Source organism: Mangifera indica, chromosome 3 (assembly GCF_011075055.1).
Source record: "Mangifera indica cultivar Alphonso chromosome 3, CATAS_Mindica_2.1, whole genome shotgun sequence".
Lineage (NCBI taxonomy): Eukaryota > Viridiplantae > Streptophyta > Magnoliopsida > Sapindales > Anacardiaceae > Mangifera > Mangifera indica.
In genome coordinates, this window is record NC_058139.1 from 5,025,641 (window position 1) to 5,048,667 (window position 23,027).

Below are 23,027 nucleotides of genomic sequence, written 5' to 3' on the forward strand. Positions count from 1 at the left end.
ATATAACATTACTTAAAAACAATAAAATCATGCATATCCACTTTAGGTACACAAATGGTATACACTTAATATATGTTATTAAGTAATTGGATAATTTTGAATTAAAAATAAAATAGTATATAACCACATAATAGCATATTATATGTATACCCAAAAGTGAGTATGTATAGCATTGTTTAAAAATAAAAGAGTTTAAATATTTGCCCTACCTACATGAAAACCTGAGGGAACAGACCTGGATGATGATGCATATTAGGCGGAATAACGAGTGAGAGTTAAGTTAGTCCCTGTGTAAAGCATCCTCAAGGTCCATTTCCAGCCCTGTGCGATTTTTCAGAGAAGTACAGACGTCATGAGGAGTTTTGCACTTCAATTGTAATTCCTTGAATTTGTTAATGTCAAAATTGCGCCTCTTCAATAATCTTCTCTGCCTGGAGAGAAAGAGTCTCTTCATAAGGTCTTGGTAAGTGGGATCTCTTGCAGTGAACAAGAAGTAGGCATAGCCTAAGATTATGCCGGCTGTTGTGGAGAAAAATGCAATGGGTTCCATAACATCCCATGAGAATTCCCAGAACGTTAATCTGAAGAAAAGACCAATCAGTAAAATAGAGAAACCCAGCCCACACCAGAGGATGCGCCGAACTTGCCTATGAGCTAACATGTCAATTTCTTCCTTCTTCTGCAGCAGCATTTTTAATTCATTCCTCATGGGGTCATCTTCCGGGATTAGAGCAAGGGGGACTGCTCTTCTAACAAGATCTACCACCTGGACATGAACAACAAGATTAGCATAACAGATAATAAAATCAAGACAAGGAGAATAATTATCCAGGGTATTATGAAAAGCATAAGAAACTTTTACGAAAGAATTCTTGTGTCTTAATGCCTTCAATTAAGACCTGCTAAAGGAAAAATAAGGAAAATGCTAAAAAACTACAGATCATGCACTTTCTTGATGATAGGTTGTGGTTGAACCAGCCAACCTTGAGGCAAGATGTAAACAAAACAAAATTTCATCAATTATTTTCCCATCAGGTAGACAGTGTATTACAGTTGAGCAAAACTTTCTAATCAAAGTCTCTGTTCCAAAACCAGTAAGTCTTGTTATCTTTCAGAAACTATTTTGATTAGGATACAACGGTTTTGGTATTTGAAAAATCTATATTACTAATTTGAAAAAAACTTCTCCTCCATTGTTGCATGTCAGACCCAAACAGAGACAGCCCTCCACTAGGCACCAACATTGCAGAGGCACTATGTCTTGTTGCCTATTGATTTGAGCACAGTACTAAAGGGATGGATGGCAAACAAACATATTTAATTTGACAAAATCTGAAGATTTTTATCCATATATTGATCATTTGTGTTACAGTCAGTCTGACATGTATGATGCATTTGACAGAATTTATCTAGTATGTAGTCACACAAACACCAAATGCATGCATGAATATTGTAATATTAGTAACACTGAAAATATCATCAGTGTTCTAAGGTGTTCTGTGTTTGACAAGGTTGAAAACAAGCAGAAGTTGCATATTATAGCCAGGTCAATATTTTGTCTAGCCAATCAAAGCATAATTTGAGAAATAAAAGTAGCCTGGTAAGGATTTTTTTTAGGTAGACTTAATTTCACAAACTAATATTGCATCACAAAAGGTAGCGATTTATACCATTTCATATCATTCAAAGGACAATTGCTGCTTAATAAAATATAATAGACCAAATATTGTTAATTCTGTTCAACAAATCTGAATCCCAAAAGAAAAACCTCAAACAAAATCCATTTGAATAAGTATTCAAAGTGCCTTTCCCAAGTAAAAAAGAATTAGTTTAGCAGAGAGCCGGAGACAATTGATTTTTCTTAGAAACAAGGGGAGGATCAATGGATCGCCCACCCACATGTGATCAAACCAAATTTTACAAATGATCGAGATAAAATCAACATCTCTCACAAAAACTTCAAATACAAGTCATATATTTATCACTTCTAAGTCAAACAAAGAACATTATATTTTGATTCCTCAAACAAGATTGGTATAAAATGTTCCCTTTTCTTCATTTCATCATAGAAAAGATTCATTTGCACCCAGAAACCCCAAAAGCAAAAGCATTAGGAATAATATTCAATATCCCAACAATAAAAAGTATCCAGATTCAAATTTTAATTTCTTAAAAGATTAGCATAAATCTTTCCGCAGTTCGTAAAAAGCAAACTGAAGAAAAAAAATTACCTTATCGGGATGAAGATACACCTTGTCACGAAAGAGAAGAACAACACCTGCATCATCAAGCACACGTGCAAGAGCCGCGGCCTCTTCTAGAGACTTGGAGACTCCCATGCTTTCACACGTTTCAAGCAACTCTTTGTAAGCAATCACCTCCTTCCCTTGCATCTGGAGCTTCGTCTTCAACTCCTCCACATTCACCAATCGCATCAACCTCTTGGCCTCTGCATATGATATCTCCTTGGAATTCAAGGGCGGAGATTGAGGTTGTAATTGAGATTCCGTTTCCGACGAAAACCGAAGAAAATGAGGCAAGGGAGGTTTGACATTAGTATTGGAAGAACCATATTGAAATGGAAATGGAACTTGATTTAACGGCTTAGTTCTTCCAATTACTGATACACTCTGCTTCAGTACGCTTAAAATCCTCCACATTTCTTCTGGCTACTTCTTGAATGATAATTATTTGATCCACAAATTGAAAACCCAACTCCTGTTGCTAAAATAAATTACAGTTGGACTTTTTCAACAAAGCAAATGCTATTTTCAGAGATGCATAGATGTTTTGCAAAACTCAAGGGTTTTTGGAATTTTCTCCTCTGTCGGGACCACCATCCGACACTCGCTGCACTGGTTGTTATTGCCTTCCCCTAGGGTTTGCTCTCAATCTGTGACCATCCCCTAAAATTTCAAATTACTCATTTATCTCTCTTATAAGTGTTTGATCATTTGGACAGAAAATGTCTGTGTATAAAAATGTTGTTGTGCAATACTAATGATAAATGATGACAACATCAAGTTGGATAGAAATTTATACAATTACAGACGTAATGTCTATTTCAATGAATATATGGGCTACGCCTTGGGTGGGAATTAGTCTTTCGGCCCTCCAGAGTAGCAATAAAGTTGAGAGGACGTAAAAAAATGTGGCCTACATTTATTGGAAAAAAAAAAAAAAAAACCTAACATTAATTCAAGGGAAAAGGCAAACCCGCTATTCTCCGCACACGCATTTTACTTGGGCTTTTCCTTGAAACTACCGACAAACCAGCCCCGTCCGCGTAGCTCTTATTCGGGGCTACTCGTTTTAAAAAAGAATAATATTATTTGTATAATATATAAATAATAATATATTATTATATAATCAAATAATTAAAATTTTAAAATAATATAATATTTAATTATATAATAATATATATTATTTATTCACAAAATTATGTACATAATTTTATTGCTTTAAAAATGTTTTCATCCTAATTCTATTACTACTTTATATTGTCTTGAAGCCAAAGATGTTATAAATTAAAACAATAAAACTCTTAGAAAAAGTAATTTATTATTAAATTGATAAAAGAAATGTGATTACAGTTCATGATGAATTGAAAAAGAAAACCCAATGTCGGTCAAATCAGGACAAAACAAATTAAGGCAATAAAGCATGTCAATATCAATATGATGCTGGGGAAGAAACTAATTTACAATTTGATTTACACTTTGTCATTCCATTTTTTTGAATAAAAATCTATTATGGCCAAACACAGAAGAAATTTTTACTCACTGCCTGTGCCTTGCTTTCGAAAGAGTTTTGATCAAACCTTTGAAAATTTTCCAAAACCATATCACGTTCATAATTGCCAACACTGGAGGCACTGTCAGCATGCTGTAGAAGCCTAAGGGGAAAATTTCCTTCACCTAATTAATTTCAACAAGAAACAAAAATTACGAATAAACTAATTATAGGGAGAAAGCACTTCTAAAACATTTTGAGATTGTTTCACTACAATTTTTTTTTTTAATAAAACATTTGGGTCATGTTCAGGTTCTAAAGGGTTAACCTAAACATGATTCGATTTGCAAACAAGTTAATTCAAACGTTATCCAAATTAGAATTTGTGTTAAAAATACTCAATCTAAACCCTATTTTACCGAAAAAAGGGTTTTAGCATACAATACAAGATAGGTGAAAGTCAAATTTATAAACTAGAGAACTAGACTATTGATATTTTTTAAAATCAAAGACTAGGGAGAAGACTTCGTATACTAAGAATTATAATCAGAATCTTGTATATATTAGTTTATGTTGTCTTAAGTTATTATCCACTCACCTGATCAAAATGGATAGCCATGTGGATGAAAAAATAGATGAATAAAAGAATCCTTGCTACCTGATGGCCACAGTAACTCCATGTCAGTGTCATTTTAACCTTATTAGTTCAATGTGTTAAAATGAAGTGCAGAGTTTACAAAGATCTATAATAAATATCTAATATTGTTGTATTAAAGAATGATGATCCGAAAACAAACTAAGCAGAAGATAGAAATCAGTTTTCAAATGGAAAAATGACAGAATGGCTACGTAAAAAATCATAACCCAAAGAAAAAAGATATTAAGTTTAAAAAGTAATTACTGTTCCAAGAACATACTTAATAGAAGCCCTTTGAAATACGGAAACCATAGTGATAAGTAAAAGACCGTGGCACCAGCTCAGACAAACCAAACAAGGAGTATACTAGAAAGCTTTTACCACAAGGCAATATCTGGAATCATCGTTTATTATATTGTTTTAAAAATGCAGCAGTGATCGGGAAAACATCAACCCTACCAGAAACAGAAGATTGGAGGAGATAAAACTAGAAAAGCAACACTATCCACAATTTAAGCATGCATATAATGTTTACCAAAAATTATTTGACAATTTTTTCAAACTAATTTGGCTAGTCAAACAACTTTGCTTAAAAGTGGATAAACCAGAACATGTTTCAGTATAGATGAATGGTCATGATTATGTCACCTATAAGGCGAACAGATATCATACACACAGGATACACTACATTACAACCAGCAGAAAAAAAATCAAGATTTTAAGTTATGCTAGACAGTACCAACCACCCCAGGAACAATGCCACACCGTTCCAGATGTATATGTTGGAACTTTTCTGACCAGCAACATCCAAATACCTGAATAAATAATTATAGTTAAACCAATATTGGCAACCAAAAATGAAACATAACAGTAACATTCAAATGTTAACATTACCATCTTAGATTTACAAATGGTGTTGTAATCTCTGAGAAGAGAACCATGAGTATATATATCTGTCCTTGACCACTTACAAGAGCAAGAAAGATTGAAAACATGGATAGCCCATGATGTAGAACCTATTAGAAGAGACAACAACAGGAGAATAGTTAGTAAGTACAAGTGGGCTTCTAAACGACACTTCTGACAGACTTAGTTTAACTTGAAAGGTAAGATTGGGAAACAAACAAAATATTTCATAAAACCCATCTGATGCATTACTTAACTTACTGTCAAAGACTCAGTTTTACTCCAAAACTTCCACATTTGGGACCGTGGACAAAAACCACTCACACTAAAGTAGGGAGTGTGGTCAAAAAAGAAAAAGTAGAGAAAAAAATTGCCATGCACAGCTAAATTGTAAAGAAAAGCCAAAGTGCATCATCCAGAATTGAGAACAATGTTAAAAAAAAAAAGTATAATTATTAATAGCAGGTCTCACATAATGGTTGATGTAATACTTAAATTTAACAAACATTGAGCTTGTGACTTTTGTGTACTTACATATTCCAGACCACCTAAAGCTGGGAAAGTCCAAAGAATCATTGCCAGGTCTGACAGAAAATAGCCAATAGATATCTGTACAAAGAAAAAAAATAATTAAGACTTTGAAAGATTTACACAAAAACTCCAGAGTAAATGCAAAAAAGATATTACATTCTCACTGAAATTTGTGAGTTTACGACTCAAACCTCAAATTTGGCTCTTTTTAGTGTCCTCGTGATAAAAGGGGAGCTTGAAATGAGCTATAAATTCATGCAAATCAGGCTTGAACCATAGAGGATACACCAAATATTTATTACTTGCAGTGAGGGTGAATGTTTGGGGTTTAACCTAAAGCCAATAAGAGGGTCATGCAGAACCAAGAAGTCTAATCTTTATAATCTTAGGACATATATAATTAGATATTACTAAGTTGGCTTCATAATTTTAGTTTTATCATCTTAAAAGATTATATGAATAAAAAATAACAATAATAATTCAACCTTGGTCTTGATCTCTCTTCTTTTTCTCCCTTTCTCTCTATTCTGTTTCATATTTATAATATTCTCTCTTTTTCTTTTCCTAATTCTTTTTCCGTTCATTTCTCTCTTCTGACTTCTACCCTCTGCTCTTTTATCTTTTATATCTTTATTCCTCTATTCTATGTCTCTCTAATACCCCTATTCCTGTTTCTTTTCTCTTCTAATTGTGGACCTCCCTTCTATTCCTTGTCAGCAGGGAGAGTAGCTTCCCTTGTAGAACATGATATACTCTTGCAAAATTTTTAACAGGAAAATAATCGAATATTTTGAAGCTATTTACTTCTCTAATGTTTCATACCATCATGTATGGAAAATTTAAGTACCCCAATGGTTGAGGCCATACTTCTTTGACATACCTATAACCAGGCAAAAGTGCTTTTCCAATGAGCACTCCAAAATCCACATAAAAGTAAAGTACCACCATGATAAAGATTATAACATCACAACAAAGGAGGCTTGGCACATCATTGAGTTAGCTCAGAAAATGAGGCAAAAACATCCTTCAAAACCAGTTTTATGCTTATGCAGCATTTGACATAATCCACTATCAACTTCCAAACACAAATTTCATCATCTAAACTTAAATTTCGTTTAAGCAAGTCCAACATAGATGAAGACTTCTCGACAGAGGAAATGAAAAAGACTATGACATTTGTGAAATATGCAAGCACAGGAAACAATTCAGAACCTAGTCTTCGCAAAAAAACACATAAAGTATTTTGTGTTCACAAACCAAACTTTTAAAACAAGAAAGCTGAAGTGTATATTTTGTTTGCTACAAACTCTAAAGCTAATAACAAAGAAACCTGTTATGCACATGAAATGTGTAGCACAAGAGATGCCTTTATAACCAAAGTTCGTAAAACAAATTAACATTATCTATAAATAGTAAGCATGGTTTAGACTTACCCCAAGTACTGTTTCTGAAACAGCAGACGTTCGATTGATGATTAACTCATCACTATAACCTTCACTGAAAAGATCAGACAACAATACCAAGTAAAGAGAAGCAAATGCTACCATAACAGCATGAAATGTTGAAAAGCCTCTGTACAAACGAAAGACAACAATATTTGTTTAGATATTTCTTTATATCGACAAAGAAAAATTTAAAGCATAAACAAGAATGAAAAAAAATGAATTTCACCTGTTATTCCACTCAATTTTTTTTGCAATGCTGAGATTCCCATATCCCTTGAAGCACATTAGGCTAACCATTCCAGTTAACTTATAAACCTTCAAGAACAAAATTGAACAGTTATTACAAAACATCAAACTCTCAAAGCAAACAATGCAAAGATTCAAACATAAACTTCCACATACTGAAGCTTGCTAAACAGAAATTAGTTTCTTCAAACCAACACAATTTCTGTTTAACAGTTACTACAAATTGTAAAACTCCCTAGCAAACAATGCAAAAATTCAAAAAGAAAATTACATAAACTGGAGCTTTTACAGCAGGAATTCAATCACTACCAAATTATACAAATTCTTTCCCTTTGAAATAATCTAACAATTGCAAGTAAAAATAGAACGTAAGTAATATTTTGAAAAATATAAAAAGATTGTTGCTAGTCTTACAGTTTCGCAGATAATGATGCCACAAAACACAGACGAAAGCCACCAAAATTGGACAGACACGACAAATGTAAAATTCTTCAGCAAACAATGCAAAGATTCGAACATAAAATTTCACGTATAAAGCTTGTTGAACAGAAATTTTCAGATGCTGTTTCTTCACGAAAATTAAGCAGCCATTACCAGTAATTATCTCCAAAAAAAAACAAATTTTTGTCAATTGAAACAATCTTATAATCTAGAACTACCAATAGAACGTAATTATTTATTTAAAAAATAAAGAATGCTGTTAGTATTACAGTTTTGCAGATAATGATGCCGCAAAACACAGAAGAAAGCCACAAGAATTGTTTGGGACGACTGATGGTAAAACTGGAAGCCATTGTTGGACTTGGAAGTGGTGAATTTTAAAATTCAAAAATAATATTGCAATATAAATCACTGAATAAAAATAAAGGAATTTTTTGCGGAATGGAATTCGATTTTTTTTTAATTTTTTGGCCAAAGGACATGCTCCCCTCCAAAGTTTAGTTTTTCTTTTAAATTTTTACTCATTAATTTTAAAAATCTTATACATCCATTTATCTATTAATTTTTAAAGTTATTATCAAAACTAAAATCATTATTTAACAAAAATATTTAAAAAAATTAAAAATTTACTCTTAAGTTTAAAAATCTAATAATTTTTCTAACTAAAGTTTGAAAAGTAACAAATTTTTTTTTAGGGTTTTGATCTTTCTCTCTCCAGTGAACTATGACTTCCCAACTATCAACGTTCTCCCTCTCAATCTCTTTGTTGTGGTCTTCAAGCAACATCATATGTTTTCATTAGATGGTTCATCTCTATGGAGTTTTCGTCCACCTATAAAGACGAAGACACACTTTAATTTTTTTTACTTCGTTAGTTTCACATTATGCACTAGTGTTTCTTCATCGTCAGCCTTTGTCAATGGTGGCAAAGGGAGAAGAAGGGATGAAAGTAGTCTACACGAGGTTCGATTATCAGAGAAGGAAGAATAAAATTGAAATCTTAAGAGAGAAAATATAATTTTTTAAAGTTTAATTTAAGAAAATTATTAATTTTTTAAACTTAGAGAGAAAATAAATAATATTTTATTATTTTTAATATATTATTAAATAAATAATAATTTTATTTTTAAAGTTTAATTAGTTTTATTAATTTTCATTACTTAATGAATATTAAAATTTTTAAAATTAGTAGATAAAAACTTGATAAAACACTAAAGTATGGGTGGGAAAAAGTCCTTTGCCTTCCATTTTTGTAATAGAATGATGAAAGGACACGATGGTTGGATTTTTTTTTTTTGAGGTTTTCAAATTACAAAATAATGAATCCACGTCATCTTCTTTCTCCATTCGGACAAATTATGATGATTGTACGTAGGTTTCATGGGTGGACCCGTGAACTCTTCTGTTGAAATTACTTTGTACACCTTTGTTTTTGTCTAAATTACATGTTACCCTGACTTTATGACGAAAAGAGATTTCCCCAACTAGCTTCATTTAATATCCGTGAGCACTGCACCGATTTTAGAGTTGAGGATTTTGTAAGATGATTCACGGGGAATTAAAAACGAGGAAGATGGGGGAGTTGACTTACTTATTTGAAGTTTCAACTATAAATTAAGCAACTCAAAGAGGACATCTTGTTCAACCAATGGAAGGATGTCAAATATCCTCTCAAATGGTTTATTATAAGTGTTGCAAAAAAAAAAATCCATCCCATCACTCAAATTGTTAAACCGATGGAGGAGGTAAATGTATCAACACTAAAATATATAAAATCATAATACTTGTTAATTATATTAAACTACAGGTTTATCGATAAAATTATATATATATATATATATATATATATATATATATATATATATAATATTTCAATATAATTTTAAAAAATTGTATTTAAATATTGTAAAAATAATTTTAAGATATATTAAGGGGATTTCAACCATTGATTTATGTATTTTAAATGTTTATTATTTGAACTTAATCAATTTTGGATGTCATTTCAAATGACGTAGGATTGATGGGAAAAGTAGAGGTGACACTTAACAATTTTTAAGAAATATATTGGTTTTATGGTTTTCAAAGAAACAAAATCGGATGACAATTTTATAATTTTTAAATGAATAAAATTATAATATTTTTGTAATAATACAAGCATTTTCAACTTTGTAAAATTATAATTCTACAGTCTATAACTAAGCATATAGACATAAAGTATCATTTTTTATGTGATTATATCAACAAAGGAGATATTCAATTGAATTTATTGACATTATTAATTAAATTGTTGATATTTTGATCAAGTCTCTTCATAAAAATGGATTTTTCTTTATCCAAAGAGAGTTCAGAGTGATTGACACATCACAAGTACATAATTATTTCTTTGCTATAAAGTATGTTTTGAGATGGTATATGCGCTCAATTGCATGATTTCATGAAATGATTGATTGTATGAGCTTGTTTAAATGCTCTTAGATTAGTCTATGATAATTTGTACTTTGTTTAAAACCAATCTGAGTTAAATCGATTCAAATTTATATTCAAAATCGATCTAAACTTGGTTAAAAGTGAATATTCTTAAAAAGAGTCAAAATATCTAAATATTCATATTTTGTGGTATTTTAATTCATTGCATAAATTAAAATTTTGAATTTTTTTTTTCATTTTAGGGAATGCAAAATCATGCATTAAAAGGTTATGGTCCTATATTAGTCTCGGTTAAAAAAAATATGTCACATTTAGTTAATTTATTTAAAAATTCCCTAAGTCACTACTCATATATGGCCATGTGTGTTTGCGTTGCACTGTATTTAAAAATATACATGCTCATACATAAGTCAAATTTCAAGTGTTCATACTCTTGTATATAAAAATTGTTCAAGATGTTAGAGTTTTTACTCATTACAAAGCTAAGTACGACCATACACTTGAATTACACTAGTTAAAAATCAATTGTTTATAGGTATGATCGAAATTAACTTTATTTTAAAAGAAGATTTTAACGTCAGTTACAATCATGCAAAAAAATGAACATTCATGCATCTTCACATTTTAAGTGAAAGAAGCCATTTTCATATGATAATGACTACCTTCTTTGGTCCAATGACTATTTCATCTATTTCAACACTTAAAAGTCAATAAATACAAGTCATTTTGTGTTGGTAAAGGTTAGAGAACTTATAATATTATGCGCATACTCTTCTTTTTTAGAAAGGTCTTCTATCTTTTATCACTAAACGTTATATCACATATTTAAAAGAGCACTTGTACTCAAACTTTGTAAATTAACCTTGTCGAGGTATTTTTACTCTCTGAACTAATTATTAAACCGTATTTCCTTACTAATAAAACTTCAAATAACTTCCCTGAAAAATTAGATGTAAGAGACTTGGATAGAAAAACTCCGAACTATTCTAAAATCTTGAATATTTCTATCTCTATTTTTGCTTAGTGTTCATTACTTGTGCTGCTTGAACTTGATTACTTGCACGTGTGTGAAAATTAATGAATTGTATTTTAATTTTCATAACTACTATTTAACCTTTCTAATATTATCTAAGTATGTTCACTATAGAGATAAATATTTAGATCAACGAGTCAAATAAAACAAAAATTTTAATATTAAATATATATTTTTAATATATTTCAATTCATAACTAAATATTCATATATGCCCATAACACATTTACATGAGTTTTTTTTTATATATTCTAATTTATCATATACAAAATTCTAAATTGTATATATTATTTGATAATAAAAAATTACGTCAACACGTTAAGTCCTTGATTGAACCGTCAGGTAGTTTGAAAAGTAATGATGGTTTGAATCCGCTAAAGCTGAAGGAATATTCTTTCGTAAGAAGTGAACAATGGAGGAGAAACGAAGAGAACATCCTCCCTTGGTGGCTGATAACTTCTCATATTATTGTTGGTAATGAGAAAGAACTCGATCAATCAAGTTCCAGTGTTGATCATTGTTGTGAACATTGTGTGGTGAAATTGCTGAGAGATGAGCTGATAAACACGCACTGCTGACGACTTAACTAGGTTTGCAAACTGTTTTGAGTGGACTGATGGAACATCATTGAGTGGGATTATTTTTTGAGAAAAAATACAAAACAGGCAAGATTTGTGATGTATTGATTGATTGTATATGTCTCTTCATGAGCCCACTGGCTTGTACGCTGACTGTTTGTTGCCCTCAAAAACATGGAAATGGGTTGACAACAATTGGTGGCGGCAGTGGAAAAAGTGGGACAATGGCAAAGAAAAAATTGGAAGGAATTATTATAGATGTATACAAATAATTAAATTGATTAAATAATATAAAATAATATGATTAGATAATTTTAAATAATAATAAAATAAGATTTAATTATATAATAAAATATATAAATATATAAAAATTATATATTTAAAATAAATATATAATATTATTTTCATTAAATTAATATTTAAGCTTAAAAGAGCCAAAAATGTTTTTGTCTTTTTTAATTACAACAAAGAAAGGTAGGCTATAATCGCTTTCACTTCCGTTTCCTCAAACATAATGAAATTGACTTAAGTAATTTTTATTATTAAAAATAAAAAATTATACAAATATAAATTATTAAAAAATTACTAAATATAAAATTATTATTATATTTAATAAAAATAATATATAAATAATTATAATATTGGATTAAAAATAATAAAAAAATTTAATATATTATTTTATTTATTATATAAAATATTAATAGATATAAAAATATTTTTTATATTATTTATTATTTTAATTAAAACTTATGGGCATTGTCATCTTAAAAATTTAATAAGTAAAGATAAAATATTAACAAAAATTAAAATTATTTATATATTTTTTTAATAAATCAGATTTTTTATTATTAATTATTTTTATATATTAACTTTCGTATTATTATTAACAATAAAATATTATCCAAATTTTTTATTACTCTTTAAAAATAAATTACCAAGTAATTAAAAATAACTCCAACCCATCGCCCCTTAAATCAATAACCAGAAGAAATAATTCATCATGATTTGCAGAGGAAATAAACACAGAAGTGGAAAGCAAATTTAGAGCTCTTGATATAAACCTACACGGTAGTATTTCATGTCACCGCATATTGACATCTGTAAAAACAAAAGACAACATGAACTGAGATGCACACAACACACCATATTCACAAGCTCCTGGTTTTTTAGTGTTCAAAGAGCTTATCTCAACATTCTATCATTGTCTTCAATATCTAGTAACCTCCATGTATAAACGCGTTCATGCGGTCCAGCTGTTCACGATGCTCAGTCAGCACAGCATGAACAACATCTCCAATTGATACCATGCCTATCATTCCCCTGTCATCGATTACTGGAATGTGCCGAATGCGGTTGTCTGCCAAATCATTGGTTCAAACTTACATCTTCTAGAGATGAAGAAAACAAACTAAATGAATGTAAATATTTCACGGAAGGGCAGCAGTATTTAAACCTGTCATCAATTGCATTGCTAGCAGAACTTTGGTGTTCGGTGTCACCGTGATAAGCTTGTTCTGTAACCACCAGTTGATGTGATCATAAATAGCCCACATATGCACATAAGTATGCACCAATAGGAATATGCAAAAATTCACAAGTTCATCTGCAAAAAGCTTGAAATTGACAAGTCAAACCAAACAAAATCCTACATTAGAGTTAGTTAATACCTCTTCGGTCATTATGTCCCCGACCTTGGTTGACTTGGATGATCTTCCCTGCACTATTATCTTCCGGAGATAATCTGATATTCAATTATTAGCACAGGTGAAATACGCAAACCAAATGCATTTGCTATCAACAAAGAGATATGTTTGCGAGCTAGAAAACACAAGAAATACAGAAATAAACAAAGAATATATCAAGTAAATTCCACATTTTACGTCTGGTGCATACCATCTTTCCCAAAACCTATGAAACAATGGCCAATAACATGGAATAAAAAGTCAAGACTCATTACCGTCAACATTAATGATCCATCAGGATCACGCTATTAAGCGTCCAAGCCCCACAAAACTGAATGCATTTGAACCAAAACTCAATTTCAACAAGGATTCTCTCTGAAACTTTTAAACATTCTATACACATATATTATTAAACATGCTTGGTTAAGATTTCTCTCCCTTTTCTATACCGGGCCACCTCCAATTTTTTCAAGATAAAAATCATGCAAAACAAAATTAAACTACAAAAAGCTGAAAGGGGTTGAGTTGAGGTTCTCCAGACTCACAAATTTTAACCAACAACCTAACCGAACCCTCCATCAACATAAAAAATCATGTTTATTTTTTGGGTAATTCTTATACAGTATTTGAACAAACCACTACCTTTACAAATGAAATAAATTAGGAAAATAAAGTACCTCTCTCAGTAATAATCCCAGCAATTGATTTTTGCTCCCCACATTTCACCACCACCAAGGCTCCAACATTGTGTTGGGTCATCTACAAACACAATTAAATCAATCAGTAAAAAAACAGTATAAAAATAGTAAAAATAGTATAATAAACATAGTAAAAAAAATCAGAGTCAAATATAAAATTTCAAGTAATCTTTATCAAGCTTACCGACTTGACGGCATCATAAACAGTATCATCAGTAGTGCACCAAAGCCAAGACCCATCAGCACTTTTACCTTTAGCTTTTAAGATATCTGATATAGTCGTGCTCTCAAATCCTTGCTCTTCTATACGAGCCGATGAAACCGACTCATTTCTCGAAAAAACCAATGGCCTCAGCACCGGATTCACCAGACAGACGCGTTGCAAAACGGCAGTCTTGATGAAACTCCCGCGGGACAGAAACGATTTAATGACACCTTGCATTCTTTTAACATCAAAAATTATAAATTTAAAGATTAAATTAGAAAGATCAATAAAGGGTGTTCAAATATTAAGGCAGATGATGATGATGGAGAAAGAGATGGATTTACCTTGGCGTACACTATAGAGGAGAGAGAGGAACAATGACAGCAGCTGAAATGAAATGGATAAGAGTAGAGTAGAGATGGATTTAAAAGTTAACCAAAGAAATAAAAAAATGTCTGGAATCTAATTTTTTTCGGTCCATAGATTTTGTATCGTTCACAATTTAAACATACAAATATTGGATTATTAGTGAATTGAATATTTTTTTATTATTAATTTAAAAATATTTAATTATATTATTTATTTAAGTTATGTAAAAAAGTATATCCATAATTTTATTATTTTAATACTGTTTGTTGTCATAAGGTACACATGGTTTTACGATACAAACCTTTGTTCAGCCAATAGTTTTTATAGTATCTACAGTTTAAACACATAAATGTTAAATTATTACTTAATTAAATATTATTTTATTATTAATTTAAAAATATTTAATTTATCTATTATTTATGTATCTAAATTATATAAAAAAATCTATATAATTTTATTATTTTAATGCTGTTTGTTGTCTGTCATTGGGTTACACATGGTATCACAATTCAAACCATTTTTCAGTAGGAAACTTTGAGCTAGGATCAGTAGTTAATACATTTTCGAGTTTTTGTCCCATTCACAGCTGAAGTATAGTCATGTTCCTTGCAAAATCTCTGGTAAAATTGTTCAAACTTTTTTAAGGATTATGTCCATATAGCCTTTCAAGTATGGATTAAGATTGGATAATCCCTTGCTAAAATTGTTAATTTAATTAATTACTCTTGTTTTAATCCCCTTATTTTTTGTGTTGTTCAACTGTATTGTGTTATTGAGAATATTTGTTGTGAATTTTTGTAGGGTTGTTTCGATGACTTTCAATTAGATTGTTTAAAAGTTTGTCTTTGAAACAAGGCTTAAGTATATAAATATATATATTTATATATGTTATTATATAATTAATTGATTTTAAATTAAATATAAAATAATATTTAATCATAAAATATTATGTATAAATATATTTATGAATCTAAAGTAGATACACTTTTTATTTTTTTAGAGAGAGAGAGAGAGAGAGCACTAATGAAATTTTGTAAGAAATGGGGCTTCTTGAGTGGGGGTGACAATAACTGCACTCAATTACGAAAAGTTTTTTCTTTGCGTAGATCTATTGGAACCCCACTTTTGAACTAACACTTAATGGCCCACAATTATTTCATAAATCATCATTGCTTTGTTTGTGCGAATATAATAAAGACAGAATTTAAAATATGAGATTATTTGTAGTCATAAGTAAATTTTGTTCAAAATTTTTAATTTTTTTTTGAACTGTGAAAAGAGGTTCTTCGAGGGTTTGTCAAGGTTTTATTTTCTCCTGCAGTTGGAGTTTGATTTCTACTGTGCCATTTTTATTATGATTATTATTATCAATAAGATTATAAGTATGATTTTTACACATAATTATAAGTATAAATAATAATGTATTATTATATAATTGAATATTATTTTATTTTTAATTTTTAATTATCTAATCACATGATGACACATCAATATTTATGTATAAAATTATATATATAATATTACTTTATTATTATTATTTTGTTTATAGAAGTGTTAGAAAGGGTAAGAGAAATAGAATAAATTTGCCAAAAAAATTGTTTGTTTCTTTCAATTGATCCAAGGATTTTGATTATTTTAAAATAAACCCAGTCAATTTTTGTCTGATAAACTATCTTTTAATAATTATATTACATTATTTGATTTATAAGTTATAAAATATTTTAATAATTTGTTAATACTAAGGTTGATGTGACAAATATTATAAGAGTAATTAGATTATCATATTTATCTTACATATTAGAAGATTAGTAAATTAATGTTAATTTGGTTACAAATATATCATTGCAATTTTTCAGATAATTTATCTTTGTGGTAATATTTTATTTATAGTAATAAAAAATTACCCAAACTAAACGCACTTTTAAAGGGTTTTTTTAGTTCGGGGTAATATTTAATTACCTTAGTAATTCATATTTTATTCACTTGTCTTGCTTAATTTGTTAAATTTTAAAAAATTTTGATAATCTTATATTAATAAGATGATATAGTAGATAATATAAAAAAATAATCTGATTACCATATTTACGTAAGTATTAAAATATTATTAAAATAATATTAATTTTGTTACAAATTTATTTTCATTTATTTAATTTTTAGAATAAAAATATTCTAATTTTCAATTTAAAAACAAATTGAAAAATTTGAGTTAATTAATTAATTTCATAAATTAACAATATAAAAAATATTAATATATTATTGACATGGAGAGTAGTTTAAAAAATACACAAAACATTTTAACAAAAGACATGTTAGTTTAACTAAACACAATATTAATTTATACTCATTAATTTTTAAGAGAATTTAATTAAAATAATCTCTTACTATTCATTTAACAGCCAACTGAATACATAGACTATAATACATATCAATTTTACCTTACATAATAATAATAATAATAATATTTTAAATAATTTAACTTTATAATAATATTTAATTTTATATAATAAAAAATTATCCGAAACAAACACACCCATTTGAATAGAATATTATGGGCTGACAAATTTTATCTAAAGAAATTACTCGAAATCCCTATCTTCCTTTGACTCTGTTGATTTGAAGGAACAGCACTGCGATGGCAAGTGATTTTTCTGGAGAAGTTTCACTACGTTTGAAAAGGTGTAGGAGACTTTGCTACCTCTGAAGGGGCCAAGTAATTATATTAATAGAAGCTTAGCTTTTGATTGACTTGTTGAATTACAGCATGACAGAGTCTACATACTTCAAGTAATTTTAAAAATACAAAATTAAACTCCTTATTTTAATTACTGAAAACGAAAAACATATACATATATTAAAATTATTTAAAATGCAAACCCCAATTAAACAATTGTTTATATCAAAAGGGCTTAGCATGAGAGATCATGTTTTCAATTAAAAAAATTAGCTTTGAAAAAGAAGTAATCAACAGGGTTTTTATACATAATCAAAGATGAATTATCAATATAGCCCAATAAGGGGAACATTAACCTCTAACAATTAAAACTAAAATCAAAGAGCAGGAATATAAGATGCAGTTATAATTTCAGACTAATGGAATTTCAAAATAGAGCAGTACAAGGTAAATACCACTCAAACAGAGTGACTTCCTACATTTCCTATCATTGAGAGGAGGAGCTTGGTGCAGCAGCTCTTTGCTCTGATAATGGAGGAGGGCAAGGCAAAACATCCCGACTCATCGGAAAGCTTGTATCAATGGAGCCCTCAGGGGGCACTGGAGAGGGCGGGAACAGAGGTGTGGCCACCGCAGCATGTGTATTTGACACTACCTTTATGGGGTAAACTTCAGTGACTTCTTCGGTGCCCTCATCCAAGTATACAACATCCTGCATGGTAAGCTGGTGATACTCGACAACCTCCCTTAGGAAGCGATTCTCACGTGCATAGACTGAGTTCTCATGTGCCAATCGAGCCTTCTCAGCCAAAAGTGTTTCAAGTTGAAGCCGAATCTGACATGCCAATGTTGGCATCAGCTATGTGTATCAGTTTGATTTATAGTTTAAAAAAAAAAAACAAATCATTTTCCAGTCCATCGGACATGGAAAACTGGTGACCCTTCAATCTTAACTGACTCATAAATTTGAAACAGATAATTGTAAGGCTACATTAAAATTTGCATTATACAATGTAAACTAGGTCTGTGAATTACACAGCGCAGACATGGTTAAATCAAAAGATGGATTCTGTTACTGCAACTACAGAACAGAAAGTTTATACGATATCTATTCATGGCTCTTAAAAATAGTACTTTTTATAATTTTGGATTTACAAATTGGATTCTGGTCTCTAAATGTCCTTTAAATTATCTTAAAAGTGTAAAGTGCAAGCAGATCTACTTTGGATGTGGCTTCATCCTCTAGAAATCTTATCATGCAAGTAGAACGAGTTTTTTGAAATACAATTTAAACAGAAATTGTACACTCCCAAGCCAGAGTGGAAACTTTCTTTTTGTATCTTTTTCTGATAGTACTAATAAGGTATCCCACCAATAGTGTTTAACTAGTATTCTTAGCTGTAATTCATTAATATCTCATTGCTGCTCACCCAGATACACAACAAATTACAGCTATGCAGAACAGTTAATATATGGACTTGGAATACATCTTTTCAACAGAACCTTTGGTTTCAGTTTTTCAGTTGTTGAATAAAAGAAAATAATAAAGCAGATCATAACCCAGATTATCTCAACAAGAAATGATGAAAAATATAAAGTAGAGAATCAGGGAATAGGATTACCAAATCATCATCTTCTGAACTGTTTCCCCTTTCACGACTCTCCAGAAGAACTTTATTTTGTTCCTCCAGCTGAGCACATCGCTCTTTAGCAAAAGCCAGATCTGCTTTGACAGTTTTCAACTCTCGAAGAAGAAGCTTTGCCTTGGCAGCCATTGCCATAGCAACCTGTAACATAATTAAGCAGACAATCATGGATCTCACTATGGGGGTTGATTTATTAATTTAGGATATGCTTGATTATTAAATGAAGTTCTGCAACTCTCACATTAAAAAAATGTTATTTTTTATTATCTAGTTCCTACTCACTTGAATGTGCTGCCTAAGCGTGAATTCATATACAGTTAATAATGCACCATCTAGGAGTGATTGATGAGACTCGAGGTACAAATGATACTTCCTAGAAAGATATTGATATCCATTTATAAGCTGTTCTTATGCCCATGTTGTGTCCTAATTAGTCCAGAAGAAAAAGTAAAGCAGGACTCTGGAAGTAATTGGTCTTTCAAAGAATTGGATCAGCCAAAAAACTGCGGATATGCAAAGACAAAAATGTGAACTAAATCCTAACTAAAAGAAGCCAGAGCTTGATAAAAGATATATTTAAAGCTAATGCATAAACTCTGTATGGCTTCAGTTTCAATTCCTATAAGTCATTGACTATCATGCAAAGGGGCACACCATTATAAACAATAATACAGTGCCAAGTGCAACTTGTCGCTTGTGTATATTAGGCAAACAATGTTATAGATTGAATAACATCCATTGGCATCTACTATGCACTGCAGATTGGGCCAGCCCAAACATGCAATGCACTTTAACACATGAACCAGTGAGATACAGTTGCCACCTTACGTCGCGAGATGCCTTCAATTGAAGTTCTTGATCGGTTTCTGTTGGAGTTTGGGCTTGGGCCTGTACATGTGGTTGTTTAGTTGCCTGTTTCTGTGCCAGATAATTGCCAGGCTTTTTCTTAATGTGTTTACGAGTTTCTTGAATGATGCCAGCAGTTCGGTTCTCCACAATTGAAATGCCCTCCTGAAAAAGGTTGAGCAGCAGAGGTTCAAATTAAAGGAAAACATTACATCTGCAGATTAAGTAACAATTTACCAAAACAGAAGATTATATCATAAAATCGCAAATATGAATCCATAAAAAGAGTATGCCCTAGCAAAATGGTATAGCATAAATCAATGCTTCCAATAAGTATATTAAGATCAAATATAGAGGAAAAACTAAAAAGTAAACAAATGAATACTCTAACATACAAATGGAAGAAGAACATTTATAAAAGCTCACCTCAACAGCATTTCCAATATAATTTAAAGAAGACGTGATCGCATTAAGTCCCTTCTGTAATCCAGGACTCTCCGGTTTTCTATGTGTCTCTCCTGAGTCATATGTATTATGGTACTGCCAGAAGGAATACATGAATTACTACATTGAAATTCTAACTTTCTATCTGAAGTGACTACTACATTGGCAAGTAACATTACATCCACATCAACTGAGATACAAAGTTGAGTTCACAAAGTATCAAGATCATTGACACAAATAAAATGCTTATGAAAAAATGCAGAACAAGAATAATACTACATACTCCAAATAGTGACCCAAATTTTCATTCCAACTGATGGCACTATCATGTAAATAATAACTGATGCGACAAGTGGCAAGGTAATGCCACGACTTTTCTATACATTCTGTAACTAACGTAGTTCTGCCATCTAAGTTGCTACATAAATTTGAATTTGACATTAACAGTTATGGGCAAACACCAGACGTCTCCAATAGTATCCTAAAATCTTTTATTTCAACTTAAGAGTGTTACTAATGCTACATCATTCGGGGTGGAAAATTTCGGATACTAAATAACTTCCTAAAACCATAACCTTGTAGAAATGAAACATTAAATTCAGACCTTGGGAGTTGTCTCAGTAGCAGCCAAGTCCTGAGACGGTTGATCGTCCAAGATCGCTTTAGCTTTCCTAGCGAGATTGCCCCAAAACCCAGATTTGGATTCGTTTAAACTCTTCATTGATGTGTAGTTATAGGAGCCAGGATCCTAGATTAACCAAAAAAAAAAAAAACTACCCACATCAATTCTTACTGTAATAAAATTTCAAAAAAAAAAAAGTAAAAAACTTTATTAAAAAAAAGTACCTTCGATTGAGATTGGGATGAAGAAGAGGGGTTAGGTTTCGAAAGTGGAGAAGAGTAAGCAGAGGAAAGAGAAGAATCCCTAGTTGCCGAAGAAGCCTTAATGGCTTTTGCAGCTAAAAAATTGGAACTTGAGCTGCTGTCAACATCATCTTCATCGGATAAGCCTGGCTGTCTCCTTCTGTAAGCCATTTTAGTCCAGATTTCACCAAAAATAGCAAACTTTTTCGGCTACAGTTTGCTGATTGATTGGCGCTTTCCCAAACGCCTTCCTTTATCGTCAACGCGTTTCACCTGCTGCTTCGCCGCTGGCTTCCGATGAATCTTCTCTATATTGTACAATGGCATAATTACAGAAAACCCTCCTCAGTTAGGCCAAAATATTAAAATTACCCTTTTTTTTGGTCCTTCATAAAATAAACGAACAGTAAACGGAAAAGCCTCTGGATAGAGCAGTACAACATTACAAACAACCATGTCCATTTGACATTTATTCTTTATTCTTTGCTGTTATCAAAACATATTATATAATTATCAAAAATAGCTTTAAAATATTAAAACCATCCTATATTCGACATAATTTTCTTAATAATAATAATTAATAAATGATATGAAATGCTTATAGAAGACATTTAGTCTATGATTTTTTTAAATGAATTCACCAAATTTGTTTCGTTACATCTATGGAGGACTAAGGTAGAGTACCGCTTCTTGACCTTTCAAAAAAAGGCCAAACAACTATGCCCACCTAAGTTTAGGTATATTTTCAAAGTTACGTTCATGAGATTTGAAAAATTTAAAGTCTCACTCATTCGTTAAAAATATTAGTTAGGGTTAAGAATAAACAAAAAAAAACTAAGGTTTTATTACTTTTACCTCTTTTAGTTTGAAAATCTCATAATTTATCTACATGAAGTTTGAAAAATTAATATTTCTCTCCTAAAGTTTGCATATCGTCATCGAAGACAGCAAACTTCTCCATCTCTAGTCGTGTTGGCTCTCCCTCCCAACTTAACTCTCATTGTCGATCACATCTCAATTATTGGCGAAACCTATTTTCTCTAACAAAGATGAAATTGTCTTCGTTAAATTGTCATCATCTCAGAAGAAAACGATTTCGTCTTTGTCCAAAACAAAGAGGACCGTTAGAGGTCTTAGACAACCACGTCGTCTTCGTCTGAGACCTCTGATAATCATCTTCATCCAAGATAAAGACACTCAGACAAAAATGATTTCATCTTCGTCAAAGGAAATAAGTTTTATCGGTGGTTGAGATGTAATCAGTAAGGAGATTCAAATCAGGAGAGAGAATCAACGCGGTTGGAGAAAGTCGTCTCCGATGACGGTCTGCAAATTTCAGGTGAAGGAAAATTATAAGTTTTCAAATTGAGGGGATAAAGAATAAAACTTTAGTTTTTTAAAATTTTTTAAATAACAGTTTTACTTTTAATTATAATTGAGATTTTAAACGGATAAGTAAGACTTTTGGTTTTTCAAACTCTACGTGGGTGATTTTGAAAATGCACCAAAACTTGAGTGAGAAATAGTGCTTTGGCCTTAAAAAAATTATAAACATCATGAATTTCCAATTTTATCCTTTATATTATAACATTTCACTCTTTTCATTTTGAAAAAAAAAAAACAAAGA

At 30.7% G+C, this 23,027-nt stretch overlaps 4 protein-coding genes across 8 annotated transcripts; all 4 read right to left on the reverse strand.

Annotated features, from left to right (window-relative positions):
- Nucleotides 1-60: 60 nt before the first annotated feature.
- Nucleotides 61-3,093, reverse strand: LOC123210789 (calcium uniporter protein 6, mitochondrial-like). The gene is made up of 2 exons (XM_044629270.1): nt 2,232-3,093; nt 61-766 (listed from the first exon to the last, which is right to left on the reverse strand). The coding sequence occupies exons 1-2, from the start codon at nt 2,658-2,660 to the stop codon at nt 281-283; spliced, it is 915 nt and encodes a 304-aa protein (XP_044485205.1). The 5' UTR covers nt 2,661-3,093; the 3' UTR covers nt 61-280.
- A 451-nt stretch (nt 3,094-3,544) lies between these two features.
- Nucleotides 3,545-8,344, reverse strand: LOC123210798 (TLC domain-containing protein 4). 4 transcript variants are annotated; one of them, XM_044629281.1, is made up of 8 exons: nt 8,208-8,344; nt 7,478-7,566; nt 7,240-7,303; nt 5,810-5,884; nt 5,264-5,385; nt 5,109-5,184; nt 4,331-4,390; nt 3,545-3,917 (listed from the first exon to the last, which is right to left on the reverse strand). In XM_044629281.1, exons 1-8 carry the CDS (start codon nt 8,289-8,291, stop codon nt 3,780-3,782), a joined length of 708 nt encoding a protein of 235 aa, XP_044485216.1. In that variant the 5' UTR covers nt 8,292-8,344; the 3' UTR covers nt 3,545-3,779. The 4 variants fall into 4 exon arrangements, with proteins under 4 accessions (XP_044485216.1, XP_044485214.1, XP_044485215.1 ...); XM_044629279.1 differs by having other exon boundaries at nt 7,240-7,378; XM_044629280.1 differs by lacking the exon at nt 8,208-8,344 and adding an exon at nt 7,912-8,170.
- Nucleotides 8,345-13,004: 4,660 nt separating this feature from the next.
- Nucleotides 13,005-15,041, reverse strand: LOC123210532 (CBS domain-containing protein CBSX3, mitochondrial-like). Its single transcript, XM_044628939.1, has 6 exons — nt 14,905-15,041; nt 14,540-14,798; nt 14,335-14,416; nt 13,643-13,716; nt 13,429-13,489; nt 13,005-13,332 (listed from the first exon to the last, which is right to left on the reverse strand). Exons 2-6 carry the CDS (start codon nt 14,795-14,797, stop codon nt 13,190-13,192), a joined length of 618 nt encoding a protein of 205 aa, XP_044484874.1. The 5' UTR covers nt 14,798; nt 14,905-15,041; the 3' UTR covers nt 13,005-13,189.
- A 2,833-nt stretch (nt 15,042-17,874) lies between these two features.
- Nucleotides 17,875-21,768, reverse strand: LOC123212597. 2 transcript variants are annotated; one of them, XM_044631776.1, is made up of 6 exons: nt 21,383-21,768; nt 21,141-21,284; nt 20,519-20,632; nt 20,075-20,257; nt 19,223-19,387; nt 17,875-18,435 (listed from the first exon to the last, which is right to left on the reverse strand). In XM_044631776.1, the coding sequence occupies exons 1-6, from the start codon at nt 21,569-21,571 to the stop codon at nt 18,088-18,090; spliced, it is 1,143 nt and encodes a 380-aa protein (XP_044487711.1). In that variant the 5' UTR covers nt 21,572-21,768; the 3' UTR covers nt 17,875-18,087. The 2 variants fall into 2 exon arrangements, with proteins under 2 accessions (XP_044487711.1, XP_044487712.1); XM_044631777.1 differs by lacking the exon at nt 20,519-20,632.
- Nucleotides 21,769-23,027: the final 1,259 nt, after the last annotated feature.

Excerpts from the sequence above, each read along its gene's own strand:
- LOC123210789 (XM_044629270.1), bottom strand. The coding sequence starts at position 2,660 with ATGTGGAGGATTTTAAGCGTACTGAAGCAGAGTGTATCAGTAATTGGA. Across the intron at positions 767-2,231 it reads TGTATCTTCATCCCGATAAG|GTGGTAGATCTTGTTAGAAG; the intron begins GTAATTTTTTTT and ends GTTCATGTCCAG.
- LOC123210798 (XM_044629277.1), bottom strand. The coding sequence starts at position 8,016 with ATGTTCGAATCTTTGCATTGTTTGCTGAAGAATTTTACATTTGTCGTG. Across the intron at positions 5,885-7,239 it reads TTTCAGAAACAGTACTTGGG|ATATCTATTGGCTATTTTCT; the intron begins GTAAGTCTAAAC and ends TTCTTTGTACAG. Across the intron at positions 5,185-5,263 it reads CCATTTGTAAATCTAAGATG|GTATTTGGATGTTGCTGGTC; the intron begins GTAATGTTAACA and ends TTATTTATTCAG.
- LOC123210532 (XM_044628939.1), bottom strand. The coding sequence starts at position 14,797 with ATGCAAGGTGTCATTAAATCGTTTCTGTCCCGCGGGAGTTTCATCAAG. Across the intron at positions 14,417-14,539 it reads TTTATGATGCCGTCAAGTCG|ATGACCCAACACAATGTTGG; the intron begins GTAAGCTTGATA and ends TTGTGTTTGTAG. Across the intron at positions 13,333-13,428 it reads AGCAATGCAATTGATGACAG|ACAACCGCATTCGGCACATT; the intron begins GTTTAAATACTG and ends ATGATTTGGCAG.
- LOC123212597 (XM_044631776.1), bottom strand. The coding sequence starts at position 21,571 with ATGGCTTACAGAAGGAGACAGCCAGGCTTATCCGATGAAGATGATGTT. Across the intron at positions 21,285-21,382 it reads CATCCCAATCTCAATCGAAG|GATCCTGGCTCCTATAACTA; the intron begins GTACTTTTTTTT and ends TGGTTAATCTAG. Across the intron at positions 20,258-20,518 it reads ATATTGGAAATGCTGTTGAG|GAGGGCATTTCAATTGTGGA; the intron begins GTGAGCTTTTAT and ends AACCTTTTTCAG.